This window comes from Crotalus tigris, unplaced genomic scaffold (genome assembly GCF_016545835.1).
Source record: "Crotalus tigris isolate CLP2741 ecotype Arizona unplaced genomic scaffold, ASM1654583v1 scf7180000023687.2574627, whole genome shotgun sequence".
Lineage (NCBI taxonomy): Eukaryota > Metazoa > Chordata > Lepidosauria > Squamata > Viperidae > Crotalus > Crotalus tigris.
This window is the reverse complement of record NW_024100118.1, coordinates 390,641-413,897: the sequence shown is the minus strand read 5'-3', so window position 1 is coordinate 413,897 and position 23,257 is coordinate 390,641. Positions and strand designations below refer to the sequence as shown.

Below are 23,257 nucleotides of genomic sequence, written 5' to 3'. Positions count from 1 at the left end.
TATTTCTTAAGTTACCTCCCCCTGCCCATGGAAATTTGTGGCCACCAGAATCCACTCCACCTGTATCACTAAATTTCAGTATCTAATCAATGGACACAAAACAGGCTTTACATAGTTGCATAAAGCAACATCCCACTGGGGAAAATGATTAGGTTCCCCCACCCTCCCAAATCCAGACTCTTCTTATGTGAGTGAATCAGTTGTATTGCTTTACATCAAAATCCTGCCCACAACAATTCTTCATCTGTTAAACTTGCCTAACCCTTCTTTACCTTATGCTTTTAAAAGGAGAACAAAGTCAATATCTGTGTACTTTATCTCTCTTTGTTCAAAGCCTAACTCATACATATGCATCAACTTCTCCTGGGCACACACAAAGTGATAAGAACAAGATTGCTGCCCAGGCTATCCTAATGGAAGAAAATACATCTTTGTTTCCTATAAAACCTAACCTGACTTAATTTCCATGTAAACCCAATTTCATTTGAGATGTGTCTGTCCAGTAACCAATTCTGTGCCTATTCTTATTTCTTATAGTAACTTCCTCTGTGCTAGGTAAGAAATTGTGGGTAATTTCTTTAACATGTTCAATCATGTAGAAAAGCAACTCCTATTAAGTAGAGCTTGCTGCCAGTACAGCTTTATAATGAATTCCAAGTCAATTCCAACTGGTAGCCTCATTTAGAATTTTCAGAACATGTTGAGGTTACTCTTAGGAAATGACTTCTGGGTAGGCTTCTTGTTCAGAGTGACTGCTAAGGAGACAGAACCAGTCATATATATTGGAATACTACCTGCTCCCTCCCTCCACCTACATTAAGCCCCTTGCCCTCTGGAATGCGAGGGCTTACAGGAATTCTTGGAAATATAAATGATTCTAGAGACTTGCAATTTGCAGTTTGTCAGCTCTTCATTCTTTAAAAATTAAGATCCCTTTATTATTTTTTTACATGTAAAGGGGCAGATGGGCATAATCTGGTTGCCATTAAGAAGAGTGCTATGGACATAGTAAGGACTATGGAGCAGTGATGGCGAACCTTTTAGAGACCAAGTGCCCAAAAACTGGCTCTTTCCCACCCCCTGCCCCGTCCCCGATCCACCCCTCTATCCCCTGCCCCACCTGCCTGCAGGGCCACTCACCGCCTCTAGGGCCCACCGCAGATCGCCCAGGCAGCCCAGCAGCACTATGGCAGTCACGTCCTCTGCCCGCGCCCTGCAGCATCAACTGTGCAGGATGCGGTGTGAGGGCAGAGTCTTCTCTATGCTACCTGGCTGCCATGTGGGCCATGCTCAGGGGTGACTCTCCTTCAGGGAGGCTGCTGAAGAGGGAGTCGTGGGGGGAGGCGAGGCTGGGGCAGTGGCACGTGTGCCCACAGAGAGGGCTCCGAGTGTTGCCTCTGGCACCTGTTCGCCACCATTGACTTAGAGGCTGAAAAACATCTGTCTTCCTTTGGAACGTTAACTATGAAACTGTTCCTGTGCTTATTATCTTATTTCAGTTTTCCTTTGCTTTACAGCCGGCAAAGGTCATAAATGTGAAGATTGGTCGTAAAGTTACTTTTTCATCACTGTTGTAACTGTGAATAGTTGCTAAACGAGGCAATTGCTAAACAACAATTACCTATAATAAATTTACTGTTGCATAAACTGTCTTGAATCACAGTTACTATGTCTGAGGCATATAGTCCTGAGGATGGAGAAAGAGAGCTGGGATAAAATTATCTATAACTAGTTACATTGTTAATGAGTTTGGTTGAATTATTGAAGGTTTGAAAATGAGTGGAAGTTGTGCTTACATTTGAGAAAGTTTGAACACAATAATATTAATTCTTTTGTAAGCATTCTCAGTAAGCTATTTCCCAGTAAAATCAATATTTTTTAAGGAACATGTGAAGAGAGGCAGAGTATCTATGGAATCCAAACTCCTCTACTTTGGTTTTCTTTGGACATTAGCACTTCTGATGTCACATTTGTGTCAGTTTATAATTTTGCTCGGAGACGATTTCACTTGTCTAATGTACAGTATAGGATAGCATTATGAAATATACTTTCATTTTTTTAAATGATGGCAAACATGGTTAGAAAATTTGAATTCTTTCGGTAATTCTGATTATTTTTCACTAATTAGGAAATACTGTCTTTTTTCTCTTACATAAACTGTAGGTTATATAATGTTTCATTTATTTAAATGGCAAACATTATTTAGTGAGCCTCCAAATGGAGAGTTTATTAAATTTATTGGCACCTGGATCACCTGACATAGTGCAAATTCGGTCAGTTTTAAGTGTTTTTTTTTTTTGTACAAAATGGTTGTAAACTTTCCAAACTTTGCACCTGTTGTGTTTTCTTTCTTATGGAATGTAATGAAAAGAATGACTGCTTTCACAAATGTATAGGACAGAGAATTGCTTGTGGAACTATTCAGATGCCATGGTGATGGTCTTAATATCATTGACTATCCACACAGTATAGTATCAAGCTTTTCAATTAAGTGTATGATAATTACCTTGGTTTGCTCTGTTCGCAGATGCTGCAATGATGGAATTGAGCTGCACTGAAGCACCTCTTTATGTAAGTTCCACAACTTTAGACTTATGTCATTTTATTTTGTTTTGAACAGAAGTTCATTGAAAGGAAGCATGAATGAAGCAAAATATTGTGTCTTGCTTGACAGAATCTGCAAGCTATTGAATGCTGCTGTCTCATTCTAACTGGCCATGCCTTGTATGTACACTGTTTTTCATTGTTCTTGAAGTAACTTTCACATTGTGGTATCCAGATATTTGTACTTAAAGATAATGTAAACTGGTTTGTACTTAAAGATAATTTAAACTATTTTAAACTTAAAATGGAGTCATGAATTGATGTAATTGTATTAGGACAGAAAATGTTTTAAACCATGATACATAGGCATCATTGCAAATAGATACCCATTATTTTAATATCTCCAGATTTCACTCAAATGAAGAACTTCAAATCACTACTTCATAGGGAAAGGCTACTGCTGGATAGTGCATGATGTAATTGATACCATTAGAGCAGAATTATTATCCCCTTTACTTCTTCCAGCACAATGGGCAGGAGACTCTCAATGCTATTGGGATAATTTTTAGTGTGATGAAGTGAGTAAAGTAACATGCATTACAGGAGGCCCCATATAACCATTAAGTTCAGAATTTAAAAGAATGAGAGAAGAGCGCTCTTTGGAGTTAAAGTTTTAGCAGATTCTGGAATTAGGAGTATGTTTAAGACATGTACATATATTTGAGAGGCTGCTTTGGCATTTTTTTAAAATAATATTTCTTAATGTAGTGAAGATATGGTTTAGAAAGGTGTTTCTCCAGAAATGTAACTTGATATTTAGTGCATGATTTTTCTTGCTGTATCTCCCTATTTTCTATTTTTGTAATTGATGTTGAATTAAGCTTATTTTAATAGCTCTGAGCTTTAATGGTCTATGTGTACTTTAATGGCAAGATGTAATTTTTATATGAATAAATTAATTCCTGTGGTTCAAAATAGGGAAATATGTAGGCAAAAGGAACAAGATGCCAAATTCTGATAGGAGTCCTAGAACTATGTCGACTGTCTTCATTCTTCCCTCGCCTACTATAATCAAGGATCATATCAGATTAAAGAAACCTTAAAGCACCTGCTTTGGAGTAGTTGCAATATTTCTGGGGATTAAAAAGCATATTTAATTTTAAAAAATGAATGCATGTTTATGTTTCTTTGTATTTTATAAGAAAAAAAATCAGTCTTTTAAAAATCAATAGATTAATTAAGAACTTATTTTTAATCTCTAAAGATTTGTTATGTGTTGAGAGAAGTAGATTAACCAGTATAATCATTTAAATTTGAGAGTATTTTACTTAATTGATATATCTTAACCAGAAGATTCACTCCAAATGTGTTAGGTTAACCGTATATTGTCTGAAGGTGATGGCAGAATGGGAAAGGCTAATAAATCAGGCTTCATTAAGGCACTAATTTTAAATACATTCTACTAGCAAGAATGACATGCTAAGCATAATGTCTCAATTCATACAGATGCTAAGTGAAGGTTTTAATCATTTTTGAATCATGGAATGTGAAACAAGCTATAATGGTCAGATGTGTTGAATTACGTTCTTGTAATCTTTTGCCACTGGCCAGCAGGATGGTGTGGGTGAAAATCAAAATACCCCTTTAATAGATGATAAACTAAGAACAAACAGACCAGGAGCAGAAATATGGAGTGAGGGAGGGAACCATCTCCACCAGGTAGAATGAAATGTGGAAACTATTTTGATAAAATAATGGAATTAATATCTAAATGAGTGGGGAAATATTTCTAACTTAATATATAGAGAGTAATACTGTTAGTGCTACAATTTTTGAATATGCAGCTTGACTATGCTGCCATCACTTGGATTGTTGACTATATTCTTAAATCAGTTACATTTCTGTTCAAAATTATATAAATAAGAAAATAAATTCTGTGGTAAGATAGGCGGCCAATAAACTTTACAAATAAATAGAATGTCCAGTAAAAACGATTTAGAACAACATATTCTAATGATGAGTACACTTTGAAAATCTTGGATCACAAAATCCATCATTCCTAGTAAGCACAGCCAGTGGATGTTATAGTTGGTAGTCAAATTTTGAAGGAATTGTACTAAGGAAGACTATAAAAATTTAATCACTTGACAATTGAATGTGGGCAACCTGACCTTGTATAAACAGATATACAGATGGAAATCAGTCACAATTGTACTCTACTGATGAAACAGCAATAACCTGTGGCAGAAATGCCCCAGTAATTGCCTTCTAATGCAGTATATAGAGCCCTGGGATTCCTTCCATTAGAGAAACTCCTGCCTTATTAGTATATCTTCATGGGAAACACAATCAGAGAAAGTAGTCCTTTTGTCTGTTTTCCTTGAATAGATTACTGACTTGCTGTGTTTGGCTGAAATCTTATACATTTGGAGTTTGAAGATTTCAATGAATCATAATATTTGTGTAAGATGGAGATGGTGAAAATAATCTACTTGAGTTTCAATCTTTCTATTACGTGGCATAGAATTCACCAAAGCGTAAAAAGATGATACACATGTGACTTCTGTTTTATTTGGGGGGTATAGAGGGAGAGAAAGATAGTAAGGGTGATGATTTCATTTGTCAATACGGCACCCAGCAGAAATGGAACAAAATATCATTTCAGTTTTTACTTGTTCAAAGTGTGAATTAATGAAAATCTCAACTTAAAAGTTAGCAAGGAAATCATCAAAGGATGAACATATGAATTTCAAATTACATTGTTGAATATAATGATACCAGGAATGTGAAATGCATAGGTCTGAAATTAACAGGATTTTAACAAACATCTTCTTTGTTTGGAGGAAATTATATGATGCCTGTAAGATACTAGTTACATTGTAGTATTAGTAAATTGCTTGGGGATGTAAAATGGGATGGGAATGGGACAGTAACACATCTGTTGGAAATAGATTTACTTGCTTTTTTGAATATACAGAGTATGATTTTATTGCAATTAAGTGCAAAACCTGTGCATTTTCATTGTTTCTAAAAACCATTTACATTTAAATTACATTTAAATAATGAGTTCTGATTCTGTTGATGTCTCTGCTTAGTAATACTGTAACTTTGGTGATATTAATAGAGACAATGCATGGGAATAAATATTCCCAAATTTAAGATTTGGAGTAGCAGAGCATTGTGATTTTAATTTTTGTTTTTCAGTTTTTTTTAATTTCACATTTACAGTATAAAAGTTAGATCTTTAACAGGAAATAATGCAGTGATCTGTCTTTGTTTTTGTTTTACTATACTATAGTAATAATAAACTATAGTATACTATACTATACCATACAATTTGGTACAAGTAAATAATTGAAGACAAATTAATCTATTGATATTGGCATAGTCATACTCCACTTTGTATTAAGGCTGCAGCTGTGGAGGTGGTCAATAGTATTAAGTACCTGGGGGAGCAGATAACTAACAATCTGACTTGGTTTCTTCATACGTTATCTTTAGTGAAGTGTGCAAACCAGCATTTGCATTTTTTGCGTTGGATGAAGAGAGCACATCTTTCTCTTTCTGTCCTGGGCACCTTTTACAGAGGCACAATTGAAAGCGTTTTAACAAACGGCATCACTGTTTATTTTGGTGGTACCGGTAGCAGTGCCTCAAATAGAAGGTCCATACAGAGAGTGAGAAGATTATAGTTGAGAAGATTATAGGAAGCTTGTTTCCCATTATTCAGGATACTGCTTACAAGCACTATGTGCTTAGATCTCGAAACATTATTAGAGAGTTCAGGGTCTGTTTCTGTTGCTCCCCTCTGGGAGGAGGTTTCAAAGTATTTATAGCAGAACTACTAGATTCTATAACAGCTTTGTTCCTTATGCCATCCGTCTTGTGAATTCGCAGGATTCTTTTTCTTTTCCATGCATATATATATATTCAAATTAGAGTGTGATGTTTCTCTGTGTCATATATGTGTGTGTATGTGGGTATATGCATAATGGTATTTTTTTGATGGCTGAATGCAGCAAAATTTCCTTTTAATGAAGGCTGATTAGTGTACATTTAAAGTGACAAGTTTTTATTTTATTCATTTGTCTATTCTTTTACAGCATAAAATTAAATAAATTTATATATTAATACATCCTTACTGGTTTTGATGTTTTAAAATATGATAGCATTCATTTGGCAACAGCAATGGTGGCATGTTCTGAGAATGTGGATGACCTTTCAAAGCCATTTAAACTTGGAAGATCTGGTCAGTGCTTATGCCTTGTTGAAATAAATGTAAACTTGCTTAAGTTCAGAGGAAACCTTGATGTTGCATTGCAAATAGTGTTCAGCTAATGGGAATTGTATGAACCAATTAAAAAAGTTCTTTTGTCAAATGTCAACATACTTCTAGACTAAATGACAAAAGTTGATAGTTAGCTATTAGGTGATATGTATAATCGCTTTATGTTCCTTCTATAAATTGAAAAGTTCTTTTGATCTCTTTGTACTCTGCAGTTAATCTTTCCTTTTCCAATTTTTCCTCTGTTGGCTTTAGTTTACTCAAGGCTAAGCAAAATAAAATAGAATCAGTTCCTAAATGGATGCCTTTAATTCCTACAGTCCCAGGGAGCACATTTTGATTTACAAACTTTGGGAATTTCAGTATAACCCTGTGCTACATCCAGATTGGAGAAGGGTGAAGTATTTTTATTGGTTAGTTACGAATGATCAAATTTTACCAAGATCTTTCTTGTAATTTCTCTGTTCTTGTTCAAGCAGAATATATTTTATTACTGGTCCTACCTAGCAGTACAATTTAAATAATAAATGCTCTAATGACATTTGTAAAGATACAAGTACAGGTAGTCCTTGACTCACAACAGTTCATTTAGTGACAGTTCAAAGTTACAACTGCAGTGAAAAAAGTGATTTATGACCATTTTTCACACTTATGGCCTTTGCAGCATCCCCAGGGTCACGTGATTTACATTTGGATGTTTGACAACTGCTTCATATTTATGATGGTTGCAGTGTTCCGAGGTCACGTGATCACCTTTTGCAGTCTTCTGATGAACAAAGTCAACTGGGAAGCCAGATTCACCTAACAACCACATTACTCACTTAACAACTGCAGTGATTCACTTAATAAATGTGGCAAGAAAAGTCGTAAAATGGGAGAAAACTCACTTAACAAATTTCTCACTTAGCAACATAAATTTTGGGCTCAGTTGTGGTCATAAGTCCACCTGTATTTACTGCAAACAGTATTTATAGTTTCTACAGATTTATATTCAAAAATTAATCTTATACAATATCTAGTCGTATGCAGTTTTTCTAATTAAATTATTTTAAGAATGCTCTTGTATAGATTCAAGAGAAATAAAAGTATATTCAGATTAAAGATGTGGAGTTGCATTTTTATTTCTTTTTATCTTACATCTCCTTTTACCTTTTTTCTGATCTTTATTTTCATTTGTAATTTATATTACAATAAACTTCAAAAAAGAAGTGTAAATGTTTGGTATGTGTTCAAGATCATAGCATGGTTATCTTTGTTCTTGTGCTTTATCTTGATTTAAAAATTGTACATAATCAGGCTATGATCTGTTTTGTAGTCTTCTGGTTATGCCTATTTTGTTAAAACTGAATTCATCTACCTCCTTATAGCAATATAAAGTGAATTTCATTTCTATGTGTTCTATCTGATGATGTCCATGTAAAAAGGCATTATTTTGATTATTTGAAAACTGTTAGCAGGAAAAAAATTATTGGATTGACAGAAACTGATTAAGTTCTTTTGTTTCATTTTGATTTCCTAATCATGTTGTCCAACTACATTTTTTCTGTACTATTTACGAGTTTGGCATTCCAAACTTTGCTAACAAGTTTTGTTAAATTCAATTAGAACTTGACCATAAAATTTGTCAAATTCTTTTTCTTTTGCATTGGGAATTGGAGCATAAACTTGGGTAACCATCACATTGAAGAATTTTTTGTGAAGTATACTTGATATTACAGGTAGACTCAACTTACGACCATTGATTTAGTGACTGTTCAAAGTTATAATGGCATTGAAAAAAGTGACTTGACCATTGCAGCATCCCTGTGGTCATATGATAAAAATTCAGGAGCAACTGGTTCATATTTATGACGGTTGCAGTGTCCCAGGGTCCTGTGATTACTTTAAGCAAAGTCAATGGGAAAGCCAGATTAATTTAACAACTATGTTACTAGCTTAACAACTGCAGTGATTCAATTAACAACAGTGGCAAGAAAGGTCATAAAATGGGGCAAAACAGCTGTCTTGATTAGCAATAGAAATTTGGGGCTCAATTGTAGCTGAAAGTTGAGGACTATCTCTATTGGGTCACTGAGTGCATAGTAGTCAGATGCTGATTTGCTATATGCTGCCTGAGTGTGAAAGCAACACTATTTCTTTTTTTGTTGATTTCAATCTACTGATATCTAAAATGTTAAAGAATAAAAAATAGTACAGAAAAGAAGGAAAAACATTAGAAATATAGAAAAGAAAGAAAAAGAATAAAGAAAAAGAAATATATATATAAAGAATGATTTCCATCTTCATCACAGGTATAACAATTTTGTCACCTCTTAAAATACAAAAATGATCTCATGTCTCATCTTATATTTATAAATAAAATGTTTAAAGCCTCGCCTTTCAGTCCTGGTCAGCAAAAGTCCATTGAGGTTACCACAGATAACAATATTTATTTTAATTTTAATGAAATAAATCAACTTTGTATTTCTTCTTTTTACTTTTAACAATCTGATTTTTAATTCCTTCAAATGCTGCGCTAGAACTTGACTTCATTTTTTTTCTTTTCTCACAAAATCTTTCAAAACTTTAAGAAACTTCTTTTATATGCCAGGTCACTCTTTTAGTTTGTTATTTATGTATCCCTTTTAATTATTAGGACATGAGCCAGTTTCATTTATACACCCAATGTAGTATTTTGTTCTTGTACAGTAGCCTGTTATTTTTAAATCCACTTGCAAACCACTCTCAGTCTTGTTCAGTAGAACTTGCTTCTCTTCTTTTTTATACAGTCTGTTTATAATGACGGACACTTTCAAAATTAACTTTTGGTTCGGTTGTTTCCAAATATCCTTCAGTACTCCAATATTAATATACGCCAATATTTTGTTCTGTTTTCTGTTAGTAAGTCAAATTTAAGTGCTCTCCTCCTTTAAATTGTAATCATTAGTTCCTAGTGTCGTCCAACTTTCAAAGTCCCATTCTATCATGTTTTTTAAAAAAAGAATGAAAAGCAGTGTTTTCTCATAGGAAAGAGTCTTATAATTAATTTCAAAATCTTATTTCAAATCCATCTAGACTTTTACTTGATTTGTAACTTTCCAAAATCAATGCTCTAATTATCCTTTTACTGTTTATTCCAAAAATATTCTTAAACTTGGATTTAAAACTTCTTTTTCTAAGGACTGAAAACAAAACTCAAGCAGTGCTGTAAAACATGTCATTGGGAAAGTTCTTAATAGCTAAATATGTAGTTAAGAATTGCCCCCCTGCCCGGACTGGCAGAGGAGGCATGCTAAAGGCCCTGTCAGCACTATCATTCCAGCTAGGGGGGTCCAGAAACAGCCTTCTCTGCTGTTTCACCTGCCCTCTGGAACATTTTGTCCCCTGATGTGAAGTTGGTCCCAACCCTCCTTTTGTAAAGGCCTAAAGATCTGGGTCTACCAGTTAGCTTGGCACATCACAGGATAGATGGTTCATTGAGTAACAACAGATCCCACCTCTCCCCCATCCTGCCCTTTCTATCTGTAATTGGATTTTAGCAGTTGGCATTAACTTATTTGTGTGCGTGTGTGTGTTGTACAGTTACTCTATGGTAAGTTGGGTAGTCAACAAACTAACAAACAAATAAATTTCTGAAAGTGATTAAGAAATAAGGCTCAGTGACCCTTACGTCCTACATTATGAGGTTGGTTGAAATCTCTTGCCTCCCAGCTGCTTAATTCACAAGTCAACCACAAAAACCTCAGTTTCTGTAGTCTATCACAAGAAGCAGCTGTCTAGCATAAAAGTGGGGGAAATCATAGTCTCTCCTTTTTCTGGAGAGACTTTGCCAGCTAGACTTCACTGTCTGGCTATTGCAATGCTCCTTCTAGTTCATTATGAATTCTAACCTGAAGTCAAGTAAGACAATTTCTGAATAAAAGGTAAGGTGCTTTTAGAGTTGAGGTTTATAGTCCTGGCTGTAAAGCCTGATGGAAAGGTAGTCTGCTATAGGAGATGAGGCAGGCCCCCCCATCAGTCATCCCAGCTCATTAGCCCTCCCAATAAACCAGACAGAAAACTCAATTAGATGAACTAATTCTACTTTATTGTAAAGCCAAATTAACAGAAACTTGCAAGTCTAAACGAACAAATGTTTAACTGCTTGATTCATTAACTGCCCTTTTAACTGTTTGATCCATTAACTGCTTGGTCTTGGTAAATTAGAAAAATGTGGGATAAACAGCATCACCACCAGATGGATTTATAATGGGCTGACAAACCATACTCAACGAGTAGTTCTTAATGGTACTACATCTTCATGGAGGGAAGTAAACAATGGGGTGCCACAAGGTTCCTTCTTAGGCCCAGTACTCTTCAATAGCTTCATAAATGTCTTAGATGAAGGAATAGAAGGGGAACTCATCAAATTTGCAGATGACACTAAGAAATTTATTTTTATATCCTTTGACTTGAATTGGATAATGTTTTCTTTAAATTATTTGTCACTTGGCTCCCTAATACAACATTGCCTGTGATAAACTCAAATAGCTGTAAAAATTATTGCTATGAATAATTTGAATTATACCGTATATGCCGGCATACAAGGCGACCCGGCGTATAAGACGACCCCCGTCTTTGGCACCGAGTCGCATTCCTAGAACGTCGTCTTATACGCCGGAAACTACCAGTATTTCCGGCGTATAAGACGACTTGGCGTATAAGACGACCCCCGTCTTTGGCGCCAATTTTAACGCTTGCGGAAGTCGCCTTATACACCGGCATATACGGTAACTAAAAATTAATAGAATGATACAATTGTTGCAATAATAGTAAATAGTAAATTATAATTACTGTCTATATCTATTATATTTTATAGATCTCTTTCGCTATACACATCCAATAATGAGTAACATAACTGAGATGAAGTGGACAGAATTTCTAAAATTTTCTGCCATATTAGCCAGTATGTTCACATAAGATTTAGTTAGCTTTTACTGCAAAGTATGAATCTATCCTCCCTTTGAAATGATTTTAGTCATAACATCTGGGACAAATTTTGAAATAGTCTTGGTTTTTTTGGTTTTACTCAGAAAGTGCTTGTGAGTTTCTCCAAAGTGTACAGTACTTGAAATAGATGTTTACTTTTAGTTCTTTTCTAGATCAGGTTACTGGTGCCTAGAGAGAGAGAGGGACAAGAATACTTTTTTAAACTATGGTCTTTTAAAGTAAGCACACAAGGCATAGAGTTTTTATGGAAAATAATGGTTACAGTTCTCATTTTGTTGTAATAAGCTAGTTCAGATATAACAAGGGAAATCAAAGAATGAAAAAGTTATGGAGAAATAAATAATATCCACAATGTAAGCAGATTCCTGTAGACGGAATTCATTCTCTGCCATTCATATGGCAGCTATTGAAGGAGCAGTCTGGAAATCTCTCAGCTTTGAATTGCTGGCTACTGAACAGTAGTTGTGATTTGGATGGAAACATCTTGATCTATTTGGACCCATATGCACAGTTTGTGTTTTACAGATATATCAAAGTGGGAAGATGTGGATAAATGTGAAAGCCAAATATGGCATTGGAGTTCATCCTTGTAGCTTATAATTATTGGTAATTACAGAACGATAAAACCGAAAGTCTGGCTGAGAAAGGATAACTGACTATAATCATCTTTCATCTATAATTCAAAATATAGAGAAATGTAGGTATTTCTTAATTTGATGCTAAGATTAAAAAAAGTGAAAAAGGAGTCATAAGTGTAGATGGAATATAATCTACAAGCCATAGTTAAACATGAAATAGTTGGGTATAGAGCTATTATTCTAGATATTCAGAAATATAATGGATAGCCAATGGTTGCAATTTTGCAACCTAAAATAAGAAGATAGATCTTAGATCTTTCTATGTTTTTTCAATATCCATCTATAGTGAGCAGAATTGTAGGCGTGCCAAACAGATGGAAAAGGGAGGGTAGACAAAGAAAAGGATCAAAGAGCAGGTGCAAATCCCTGTGTCTTCTGAATCGCCCAGTTAATTAGGGAATGTGAAGTTATATTCTCAGTTTGTAGGTTGCATCAGGGAATAAGCTAGGTAAGCAACATTGCCAAGCACTGTGGTTGGGATCCTAGAGCTACTTTAAGTACATCCAGAATTATTTTTTAATATGTCTGTATAGAAATAGTACTTTTTAAAAACCACTTCTTCAATAAAATTGCCCCTAAGTCCCTAAGGCAGATAGTGTGTGTGATGTGTGTCTGTTTGTGTGGGTGGGTGGGTGGGTGGATGAGTGTGGGTGCCTGCCTTTGAGTCTGCAGTTTTGACTCTGTTTTCTTAGCAAGATTTTTGAAGTGGTTTGCCATTGCCTGGTGCTTAGGGCAGAGAGAGAGTGACTGGCCCAGGTCACCTAGCTGTCTTCTTGCCTAAGGGAGGACTAGAACTCCTGGATTCTAGCCTGATGTCTTTAACCATTATACCAAACTGGCTCTCCGAAGCAGATGTGTCCTGGGATAATTGTAATCTAAAGCCAGATTTTTCAGAATGGAATTGTGTCCAAATCTGAGTTGCTTCTCAGTTATGTCCATTTATATACATAGTTTTTGCTCAGTGATGGCACTGGACCCAGTTGAGCACAAGATCTAAGTTCCTGGCTTCCATTGACAACCTTTATACTTGTGGAAATGGCTCCTGCAATAGACCCTATTGTTCTTAGTCACTGTCCAAGGCAACTTGACCAGGTCTGAGTCACTTTTGTCTGAGCAACAATTCTTACTTATAGACTCTTAGGGCTTCTTCCAATGGTCATTGTAGAGGAGTGGTTCTCAACCTTTTTAATGCCGCGACCCCCAACCGGTCGTAAGTCGAGGACTACCCAACCGGTCATAAGTTGAGGACTACCCAACCGGTTGTAAGTCGAGGACTTTCCCTGCCTGGGAGTGCCACGCATGTGTGGTGCCACCCTCTGCGCCGGCCGAGGCGTAGCTGGCAAGCGGCAGAGATGGAGCAGGCCGACCACAGGCTGGGCCATCAGCTGGCCCAGCCCAAGGGAGGTAAGGCACCCGCTGGGCCCCACGCGCTCCAGCAACCCTCCCTGCGCCTGCCGGCCTCCCCCCTCCCACCCCTGGCCCTCTTTTACTTACATTTTTAGTAGTTGCTCAGCAGGGAGGGGTGGAAACTTCCAGACAGCTCACCTTCGCTGCAGACAACTTGCAGCACCGTTTGCAGAATGGGACTTTTGGCGGGCTCATCAGGGCAGAGACAGCCTGGATAATTCCTATTGGCTTTTGAAAGCCAATATAATTAGACTCTATTCAAGAGAGTCTATTCTATTGGCTTTCAAAAGCCAATAGAATAAAAGGGAGTAGCACAGCTAAGGAAAAGGGGAAAAAATGGCGGACTGCATTGTTTGGTGACCCCCGTGAAATGGTCGTTCCACCCCAAATGGGGTCACGACCCACAGGTTGAGAACTGCTGTTGTAGAGTGCTTTGGAACTTAGTCTGCCTGAGCACTGCAGGAGAATGATCCTGTAGATTGGCGGCCTAAGTACTCTACTTATGCAGTATTTTCTCTGTATACTGGACTCTCTCATGGTGACTTTGTTCAAAATTTAGGGGTAGTCCTTCCCTGACTACAGTAATCCTTGATTTAAGATAAAATTAGGACTGGAAAGTCCGGTTGTTGAAAGATTTAGTTGTTAAATAGTTGTTTTGCTTAATGATTGTGTTCCTGGCATTCTCAGTTGTGGTAATTAAGCAATCTCATGGGTTGTTAAGCAAAGTTTAGGAGTGCCTTAAAGGTTAAGGAGGCCCTGAAAGCCTGGCACAAGCTATGGCGTCCACTACCATGTGGAAACCTGCTTGGGAAATTTGGGGGTCTCCCTGTCCCACCATGCTCAGGATTTTACTCTGAAGGTGCTTTGTGCCCAAGGTTTTCAGTTCTATCATACAAAAGAGGGAACTTGAAATCTTTGGGCAAGCAGTTCTTTCACTTAGCCCCAGACACGAGAGGGAATCCTCTTGGCAGATGGTAGCAGATTGCATCCTTTCCTTCTGGCTTCCCGACTGACTTTCTGGGAAAGCCAGCAGAGAAGATTGTAAATAGTGATCACGTGATCACAGGGCATTTGTTAACTGGTCATAGATGTAAACAGGTTGCCCAGCACCAAGATCACATTCACCCTGACCATAGTTGGGGAAGTCCAATGTTTTGCAATGGTTGGAAATACTTTACAGGCCATAAAACATTCTTTCTGATGCTCAAACCATTGTTAAGTGAATGGGTTGTAAATCAAGGACTGCCTGAATGATGACAGGGGTGTGTACTTCTTCTTGTGATGCTTCTTTTCTTTGTAATTTGTGACCTATTCATGGGGGAAGGATATCACATAATTTTATATGTTAACAGAGGAGGTAAGACTGCTTTCTTTATTATTTTAGAGGATCATAATATCACAGAGTTTTCAGAAATCAATTTAAATATTGTAAGGCAATTTAGAAACTTAAAAATTTTAAAATGTGGCAAGATCAGGAACAAAAAAAGCAGACATGTAGAAACTGGAGAAGGAAATGGCAAACCACTCCAGTATCTTTGCCATGAAAACCCCATGGACAGTACTAAAAGGAAAAAAGATATGACCCTGGAAGATGAGCCCCTCAGGTCGGAAGGTGTCCAATATGCTTCCCCTCTGCTTGGGGAAGAGCAGAGGGCTAGTACTAGTAGCACCAGAAAGAATGAAGCGACTGGGCCAAAGCCGAAAGGACGCTCAGCTGTGGATATATCTGGTGGTGAAAGGAAAGTCCGATGCTGTAAAGATTTTTTTCTCCATAGGAACCTGGAATGTAAGATCCATGAATCAAGGCAAGTTAGACGTAGTCAAAAAAGAGATGACAAGACTGAACATCGACATCTTAGGAATTAGCAAACTAAAATGGACAGGAATGGGTGAATTTAACTCAGATGACCATCAGGTATACTACTGTGGGCAAGAATCCCTCAGAAGAAATGGAGTAGCCTTCATAGTCAGTAAAAGAATAGGAAAAGCAATACTGGGATACAATCCCCAAAATGACAGAATGATCTCAATTCGAATCCAAGGCAAACCATTCAATATCACAATAGTCCAAATCTATGCCCCAACCACTGGTGCTGAAGAGGATGAAATTGACCGGTTCTATGAAGCCCTACAGCACCTTATAGAATTAACAACAAAAAATGATGTCCTTATCATCATGGGGGATTGGAATGCTAAGGTAGGAAGCCAAAAGATAACTGGAATAACAGGCAAGTTTGGCCTTGGAGTACAAAATGAAGCAGGGCACAGGCTAATAGAATTTTGTCAAGAGAATACTATGGTCATAACAAACACTCTTTTCCAACAACCCAAGAGACGGCTCTACACATGGACATCACCAGACGGTCAACATAGAAATCAGATTGACTATGTGCTCTGCAGCCAAAGATGGAGAAGCTGTATACAGTCCGTAAAAACAAGACCAGGAGCTGACTGTGGCTCAGATCATGAGCTTCTCGTTGCAAAATTTAGGCTTAAATTGAAAAAAGTAGGGAAAAGCACTAGGCCACTCAGGTATGAACTAAATCATATTCCGGATGAATATACAGTAGAGGTGACAAATAGATTTAAGGAACTGGATCTGATAGACAGAGTGCCTGAAGAACTATGGATGGAAGTTCGTAACATTGTACAAGAGGTAGCAACTAAAACCATCCCAAAGAAAAAGAAATGCAAGAAAGCAAAATGGCTGTCTGAGGAAGCTTTGCAAATAGCTGAGGAAAGAAGGGAAGCGAAAGGCAAAGGAGAAAGAGAAAGATACACCAATTGAATGCAGAATTCCAGAGAGTAGCTAGAAGAGATAAGAATGCCTTCTTAAATGAACAGTGCAAAGAAATAGAAGAAAACAACAGAATAGGGAGGACCAGAGATCTCTTCAAGAAAATTGGAGATATGAAGGGAACGTTTCATGCAAAGATGGGCATGATAAAGGACCAAAATGGCAGATACCTAACAGAGGCAGAAGAGATTAAGAAGAGATGGCAAAACTACACAGAAGAACTATACAAGAATGAGCTTAACATCCAAGATAACCACAATGAGATGGTCATTGACCTCGAACCAGACATCCTAGAATGTGAAGTGAAATGGGCCTTAGAAAATCTGAGCAACAACAAAGCTAGTGGAGGTGACAGTATTCCAGCTGAGCTATTCAAAATCTTAAAAGACGATGCAGTAAAAGTGCTACACTCATTTGCCAGCAAATTTGGAAAACTCAACAGTGGCCACAGGATTGGAAAAGGTCAGTTTACATTCCAATTCCAAAGAAAGGCAATGCCAAAGAATGTTCAAACTATCGAACCATTGCACTCATTTCACATGCTCGTAAAGTTATGCTTAAAATCCTACAAGCTAGACTCCAGCAGTATGTGGATCGAGAACTACCAGAAGTACAGGCAGGATTTCGAAGAGGCAGAGGAACTAGAGATCAAATTGCCAACATACGCTGGATCATGGAGAAAGCTAGTGAGTTCCAGAAAAACATCTACTTCTGCTTCATTGACTATGCAAAAGCCTTTGATTGTGTGGATCACAACAAATTGTGGCAAGTTCTTAAAGAGATGGGAATACCAGACCATCTCATTAGTCTCTTGAGAAACCTATATGCGGGTCAAGAAGCAACAGTGAGAACCGAACACGGAACCACTGATTGGTTCAAAATTGGAAAAGGAGTCCGGCAAGGCTGTTTACTGTCGCCCTGCCTATTTAACTTATATGCAGAGCACATCATGAGAAAGGCAGGACTAGATGAATCAAAAGTTGGAATTAAAATTGCCGGGAGAAATATCAACAACCTAAGATATGAAGATGATACCACTCTAATGGCAGAAAGTGAAGAGGAACTAAAGAGCCTCTTGATGCGGGTGAGAAGGAGAGTGCAAAAGTTGGCTTGAAACTCAACATTAAGAAAACCAAAATCATGGCATCCGGCCCTCTCAATTCCTGGCAAATAGATGGGGAAGAAATGGAGGTAGTGACAGATTTTATTTTTCTGGGCTCCAAGATCACCTCAGATGGGGACTGCAGCCAAGAAATTAAAAGACGCTTGCTCCTGGGGAGGAAAGCTATGGCAAATCTAGACAGCATTCTAAAAAGCAGAGACATCACCCTGCCAACAAAAGTGCGTATAGTCCAGGCCATGGTTTTCCCAGTTGCAATGTATGGCTGTGAAAGTTGGACCATAAGAAAGGCTGAGCGCAAAAGAATTGAGGCCTTTGAACTATGGTGCTGGAGAAGACTCCTGCGAGTCCCTTGGACTGCAAGGCGTTCAAACCGGTCAGTCCTAGAAGAGATCAACCCCGACTGCTCTTTAGAAGGCCAGATCCTGAAGTTGAAACTCAAGTACTTTGGCCACCTAATGAGAAGGAAGGATTCACTGGAGAAGAGCCTAATGCTGGGAAAGATTGAGGGCAATAGAAGAAGGGGACGACAGAGAATGAGATGGCTGGATGGAGTCACTGAAACAGTAGGTGTGAACTTAAATGGACTCCAGAAGATGTTAGAGGACAGGAAGACCTGGAGGAACGTTGTCCATGGGGTCGCGATGGGTCGGACACGACTTCGCAATTAACAACAACAAGAAACTGAGAATTTTTTGAATAAGTCAAAAATTTTATGAAACAAAATAGCTTGTGTGCCCTCCCCCAATAGTTTTTTAAGTGATCACTGTCCCAGTTTTAAGTGCAGCTTGCATTTAACAAATGGGATTATTTACTAAGAATGTCTACTATAAAATCTTTGGGATATTGGAAATAATTCTCTGTTGTTGGGATTCTAGCTCATGTTTATACCTGCACTTCATTTTTATAAAGTGGTAGTATTTGTATGCCCACCTAAGCCTCAAAATCTTTTCTCTTAAGTATAAGCATAGGTATGAAGAATTCAAAGAGATGTGGAAGAAAGTAGATTCAGGTGCAAGTGTGTGTCAGATTTACACAGATTGAATTAATTTTTACCTTCTGGCCAGGAACAGAAAAACATGCATTGTAATTACTAAGATCTTGATTGTTATTTGGATGGAAGAAACCCACAAATTTGAGTACACTGCTATAATGTCTGTAATATGAAATTAATTAAGCCAAAATAATTTTTGTCTCTTGATTTCTAATATGGTTAACCTTAGTTTTATTGCAAAAATATTTTGAAGTACTGAGGGTTTTACTCATTTTGTAGGAGAAAAAATGCCCCAAATTGATGTGACTAGTAGGTTAAGTAATAATCAGAGCACAATTTAGAGCTTATTTTATTAACATTAGCAGCCCACCTGATATAGCAGTCATTTTGCTATTATAATGATACAGCTGCTTTAAACACTTCTTGCCAGATTTCTTTTCAATTGGACTCAGCTGCTGTTTATCAAGTAATTCTCAACTAACTCACCCATTCTCTCTTGATTATTTATGTTGACTATCTTTTTCATTCCTTCTTCCTTCCTTCCCTCAATTTTTTTATGGGGCGGGGAAGAAAAAAGAACAGGAATTTTGAATTCTGATTTCACTATAAATAAGGCTTATATCCGAAACAGCAGTTGCTGTACTCTTTTCATAATGGCTTTATAGCTGTTGTACAGTAAGCATATTTATCTGAGTTTTTGGATCCTTGGAAATGTATTTTTGAAATTTTTGCCTTGATAGTTGTGAAACGAGCCTGCACTGTGTGACTAAATGCTGAAATTCCTACTGTTCATTTAACCTGGACTTTAATATTAATTTAAATATTAATATATTAAGAGATGAAAGACTTGCTCCAGATCATAATTAATTTTGTACATGTACATTATGTTTCTTTCTCATTTATACTGTACCTTTAGATGGTGAATAAAGGATACCATGGAAATCTGTTCAGAAAACGTGTTGCCTAACATTATACGAAAGTAGTGCGGACTGAATTTTATTAGTAGACTTTGCAGGTTCTTTGCATTTTTAACTATTAGAATAGTGGCTCCGACATAGCATAAGTTGTTGATGTTTCTTCCTACAGTTTTAAAATTATACTCATTTTCTTCCAATCCAGATTTCTTTAATACAGTATATATTCAGCATATAAGTTGAATAAATAAAGGAATAGAATACTCTTCTTCTTTTGTTCCTTCTGACTTAATAATAACCAGAGTGCTAATTTAATTTTACCTACCAGTAATAGAGTTTTTTATAAGTAGGAAATATTTCCTATGCATCTTTTATGTTGACATCTCTACCATATAGTATTTTAGTATATTCATCCTGTCTTTCTTTGAGCTCCTTTAAACTGGTTCAGATGCATCTGGAAGGCACAAAGTTGGAGAAGTCTCTTTTACATGGTAGGAATAATAATAATAACAACAACAGCAGCAACAACAACAACAACCAACAGCTCCAGCCAATTTGAATGTTCAGTTGACTGAGCTTCATGTTTAATGAATAAAAGATAATAATAATAAAAATGCTGCTGCTGCTGCTGCTGATATAGTTGAAGAAAAAAGGCATTGTAAGAATATCTGAAGGACAGTGAAGAAGATACATTGAAGCTAATAAACCAGGAAGGCTTACTGAGTACTGGAGAGACCAACCTGGCCTACAAGAAAGACCAAATTAAGAACAGAAAAGTCAACCTATTACATGGCCAGTACATAAAAAATATAGCAGGCAGAGTAGATAACAACAAGACCTGGCAATGGCTAAGAGCAGGAAAGCTGAAGAAAGAGATGCAGGGAACAAGGCTTAAGAACAAATGAATACAAAGTCAGAATTGAGAAGACGATAACAGTCATCAAATGCTGCCTCTGCAAAGATGCTGAGGAAACAGTGGACCACCTGGTTAGTTATTGCAAGAAGATTATTCAAGCTGACTACAAGCAATGGCATGACATAGTAATAGTGTATTGGAATATCTGTAAGAAATATCATTTGCTTCCAAGGAAGAACTGGTGGGATTATAAAATAGAGAAAATAATAGAAAATGAAGAAGCTAATGTGCTTCAAGATTTTAGATTTCAAACAGACAGACACCTGCCACATAATACCCCAGACTAAACATTGATAAGAAAGACAAAAAAGTCTGGGTAATGGACATTGCAATATCTGGAGATAGCACAATAGAAGAGAAAGAACTGGAAAAGATAACAAAGTACAAAGATCTGCAAATAGAAATGGAATGACTGTGGCGAAAGAAAGCAAAAGTAGTGCCAATAGTAATAGGTGCCTTGGTGCAATCTCAGAATAACTGGAGCACCACTTAAACACCATTGGCATTGACAAAATCACCATCAGTCAATTGCAAAAGGCAGTTTTACTTGGAATAGTTTACATCCTGCGATGATACCTTTAATACAATGAAACATCAACATCTGCTTATTCTGAGTCCTTTGGAAGGACTCAGTAGGTTGATAAAAATGCCAAATCCAGGCTGACTGTGCAACTAACCATAATAATAATGGAAATTATATTGGGGTTTTTATTTGAACATATTTAGTAAATATATTAAGTTCCTGCAAGAGTCTGTACCTCAGAAATGTTCTCAGTGGTTTTCCATTAATTGTTCACTCTTCACTTATCTTCACTTCACTTATCTTTTATAGTACTTTAGTCTAATTTTAGTTTTCTGTTGTAAAAAATGATCTTCTGTTAATACTCTATTCAGTTCATTTAGCTTTCATTTTCCTATCAAAGTCCATGGAATAAGTGAAAACTTTAAACTTTGTTACATTTCATCAAAAACACTTTAGACCAGTGATGGCAAAACCTTTAGACACCGAGTGCCCCAAAAACGCCCCCGCTTACTCTGCCCCCACTCTGCCCCTACCCCACCTGCCCACAGGGCCACCTACTGCCTCCACGGCCCACCGCAGCAGATCGCCCAGGCGGCCCTGCAGCACCATGGTGGCCATGCCCTCCACCCACGCCCATCAACTGTGCATGACGGGGCATGAGAGCAGAGTCTTGTCCCTGCTGCCCAGCTGTCATGTCCTTGGCTGCTCTGCTCTGCATGGACCGCGCCCGGGGGCAGCTCTCCTCCAAGAGGGCTGCTGGTGAGGGGGTCATGGGAGGCGGGGCTTGAGTGACACGCGTGCCCACAGAGAGGGCTCTGAGAGCCACCTCTGGCACGTGTGCCAGGTTAGTCACCACTGCTTTAGATACTTGTATTTTTTGTCAAGTTGTGATTGTCCTCTCCTAAATTTCCAGTTATGCACTTGATTTGATATTTATTTCTAGATGTGTAATGTATAAACTTTACACATGCGTACGGTGTCCAGTTCATATGTGCTAACTGCAAAAAAACATTCTGGATGTTTTAGAGATCCCTGCATAGAAATTACTATCCTGAATTTTATTTGGAATAGTTAGAATTTCAGCTTGGCTAAAATGGGTAAAATAAACCTCATTCAAAAATATTTTTTTCCTGGAAAATGCACATTTAGAAATGTCTTTTCTATAAATGAACTTTGGTTTCATTTGATGGAATTATATAACCTATTTTATTAGTAATACAATCTGTTTTCAGAGAAAAAAGGGACCAGAGCATACTAAGGCATAATACATGAAAGATTATACCTCTTGGTGATGATTACTCCTATTCATAAAGTTTGTCAGTCATCATTTCCTAAGTTTTATCTGATTCATTATCAGTTAGTTCTTTTGTATCCTGTTCATCCATCACACCCAAATAACAAATAAGCAAGACCAACTTTGCATCAAAAGTAAAGCTAGACCTGGGTGTTGTCTGTAGAGTGATGGAGCCTTATGCTTTCATGCCAAGGTTTGTCAGTTTTATCCATTGTCCAGCTTGGTTCAAAAAGACTGTGGCTGTACTCTTCAGTAATGTTTTAATTAAAGAATAGCTGGGATGACATGGAGTCCTGCCTACATTTCGTAATTGGCACTTGCAGAGGTTAGAAAAACAGTGTAATATTGGTGCACTTGTATTGTTATCTGGAGACAAGGGAAATACATAATTTGGTTTTGTGTATACCCTGAACCTAATAATTCATGCATAAAAAGATATGTTCTACTTAGTGCTTGCTTAGTGTTTAAATACTAGATTTGCTCTTTACTTCAGCAAATAGTCCCAAAGTCCTATTTAAGTTAATTTATATTTAAAACAATAGTAGGAATACATGGCACGCCGTCTAATTTTAGGCGTTCCAGAGAGTTCTTTGTGGCTTTGCTTTTCAAATCATATCAAATGTGGTTAAGTATATATGTTGGGTGTGATGGAATCTCTTAATGCATGCCCATTGATTCACACACATCTATTGGTTACGTACATATACCTATTAATGCATGCATGTTTTCACACTGTAAGCCCAAATATTATTTGAAGCAGTGATGAGCTTTCAGCCTGGATAGCCATGGTCTAGTTTTCTTGTTTGAGAACAAAAGAAAAGGGGACCACAGGCATCTAGCCCAAAAGCTCATCACTG

The 23,257-nt window shown here is 37.3% G+C and overlaps 1 protein-coding gene across 6 annotated transcripts in view; it reads left to right on the top strand.

Moving 5' to 3' along the window:
- Positions 1-23,257, top strand: part of ARHGEF28 (Rho guanine nucleotide exchange factor 28) — a 136,388-nt gene that overhangs the window by 10,589 nt on the left and 102,542 nt on the right. For all 6 annotated transcript variants that reach the window (XR_005553877.1, XM_039320723.1, XM_039320722.1 and 3 more), the window contains exon 2: positions 2,528-2,571. Coding sequence is in view for 4 of the 6 variants with exons in the window: in XM_039320723.1 (XP_039176657.1) it covers positions 2,528-2,571 (44 nt within the window). In the remaining 2 variants the exon portion in view is untranslated. The remainder of the gene's footprint in view (positions 1-2,527; positions 2,572-23,257) is intronic.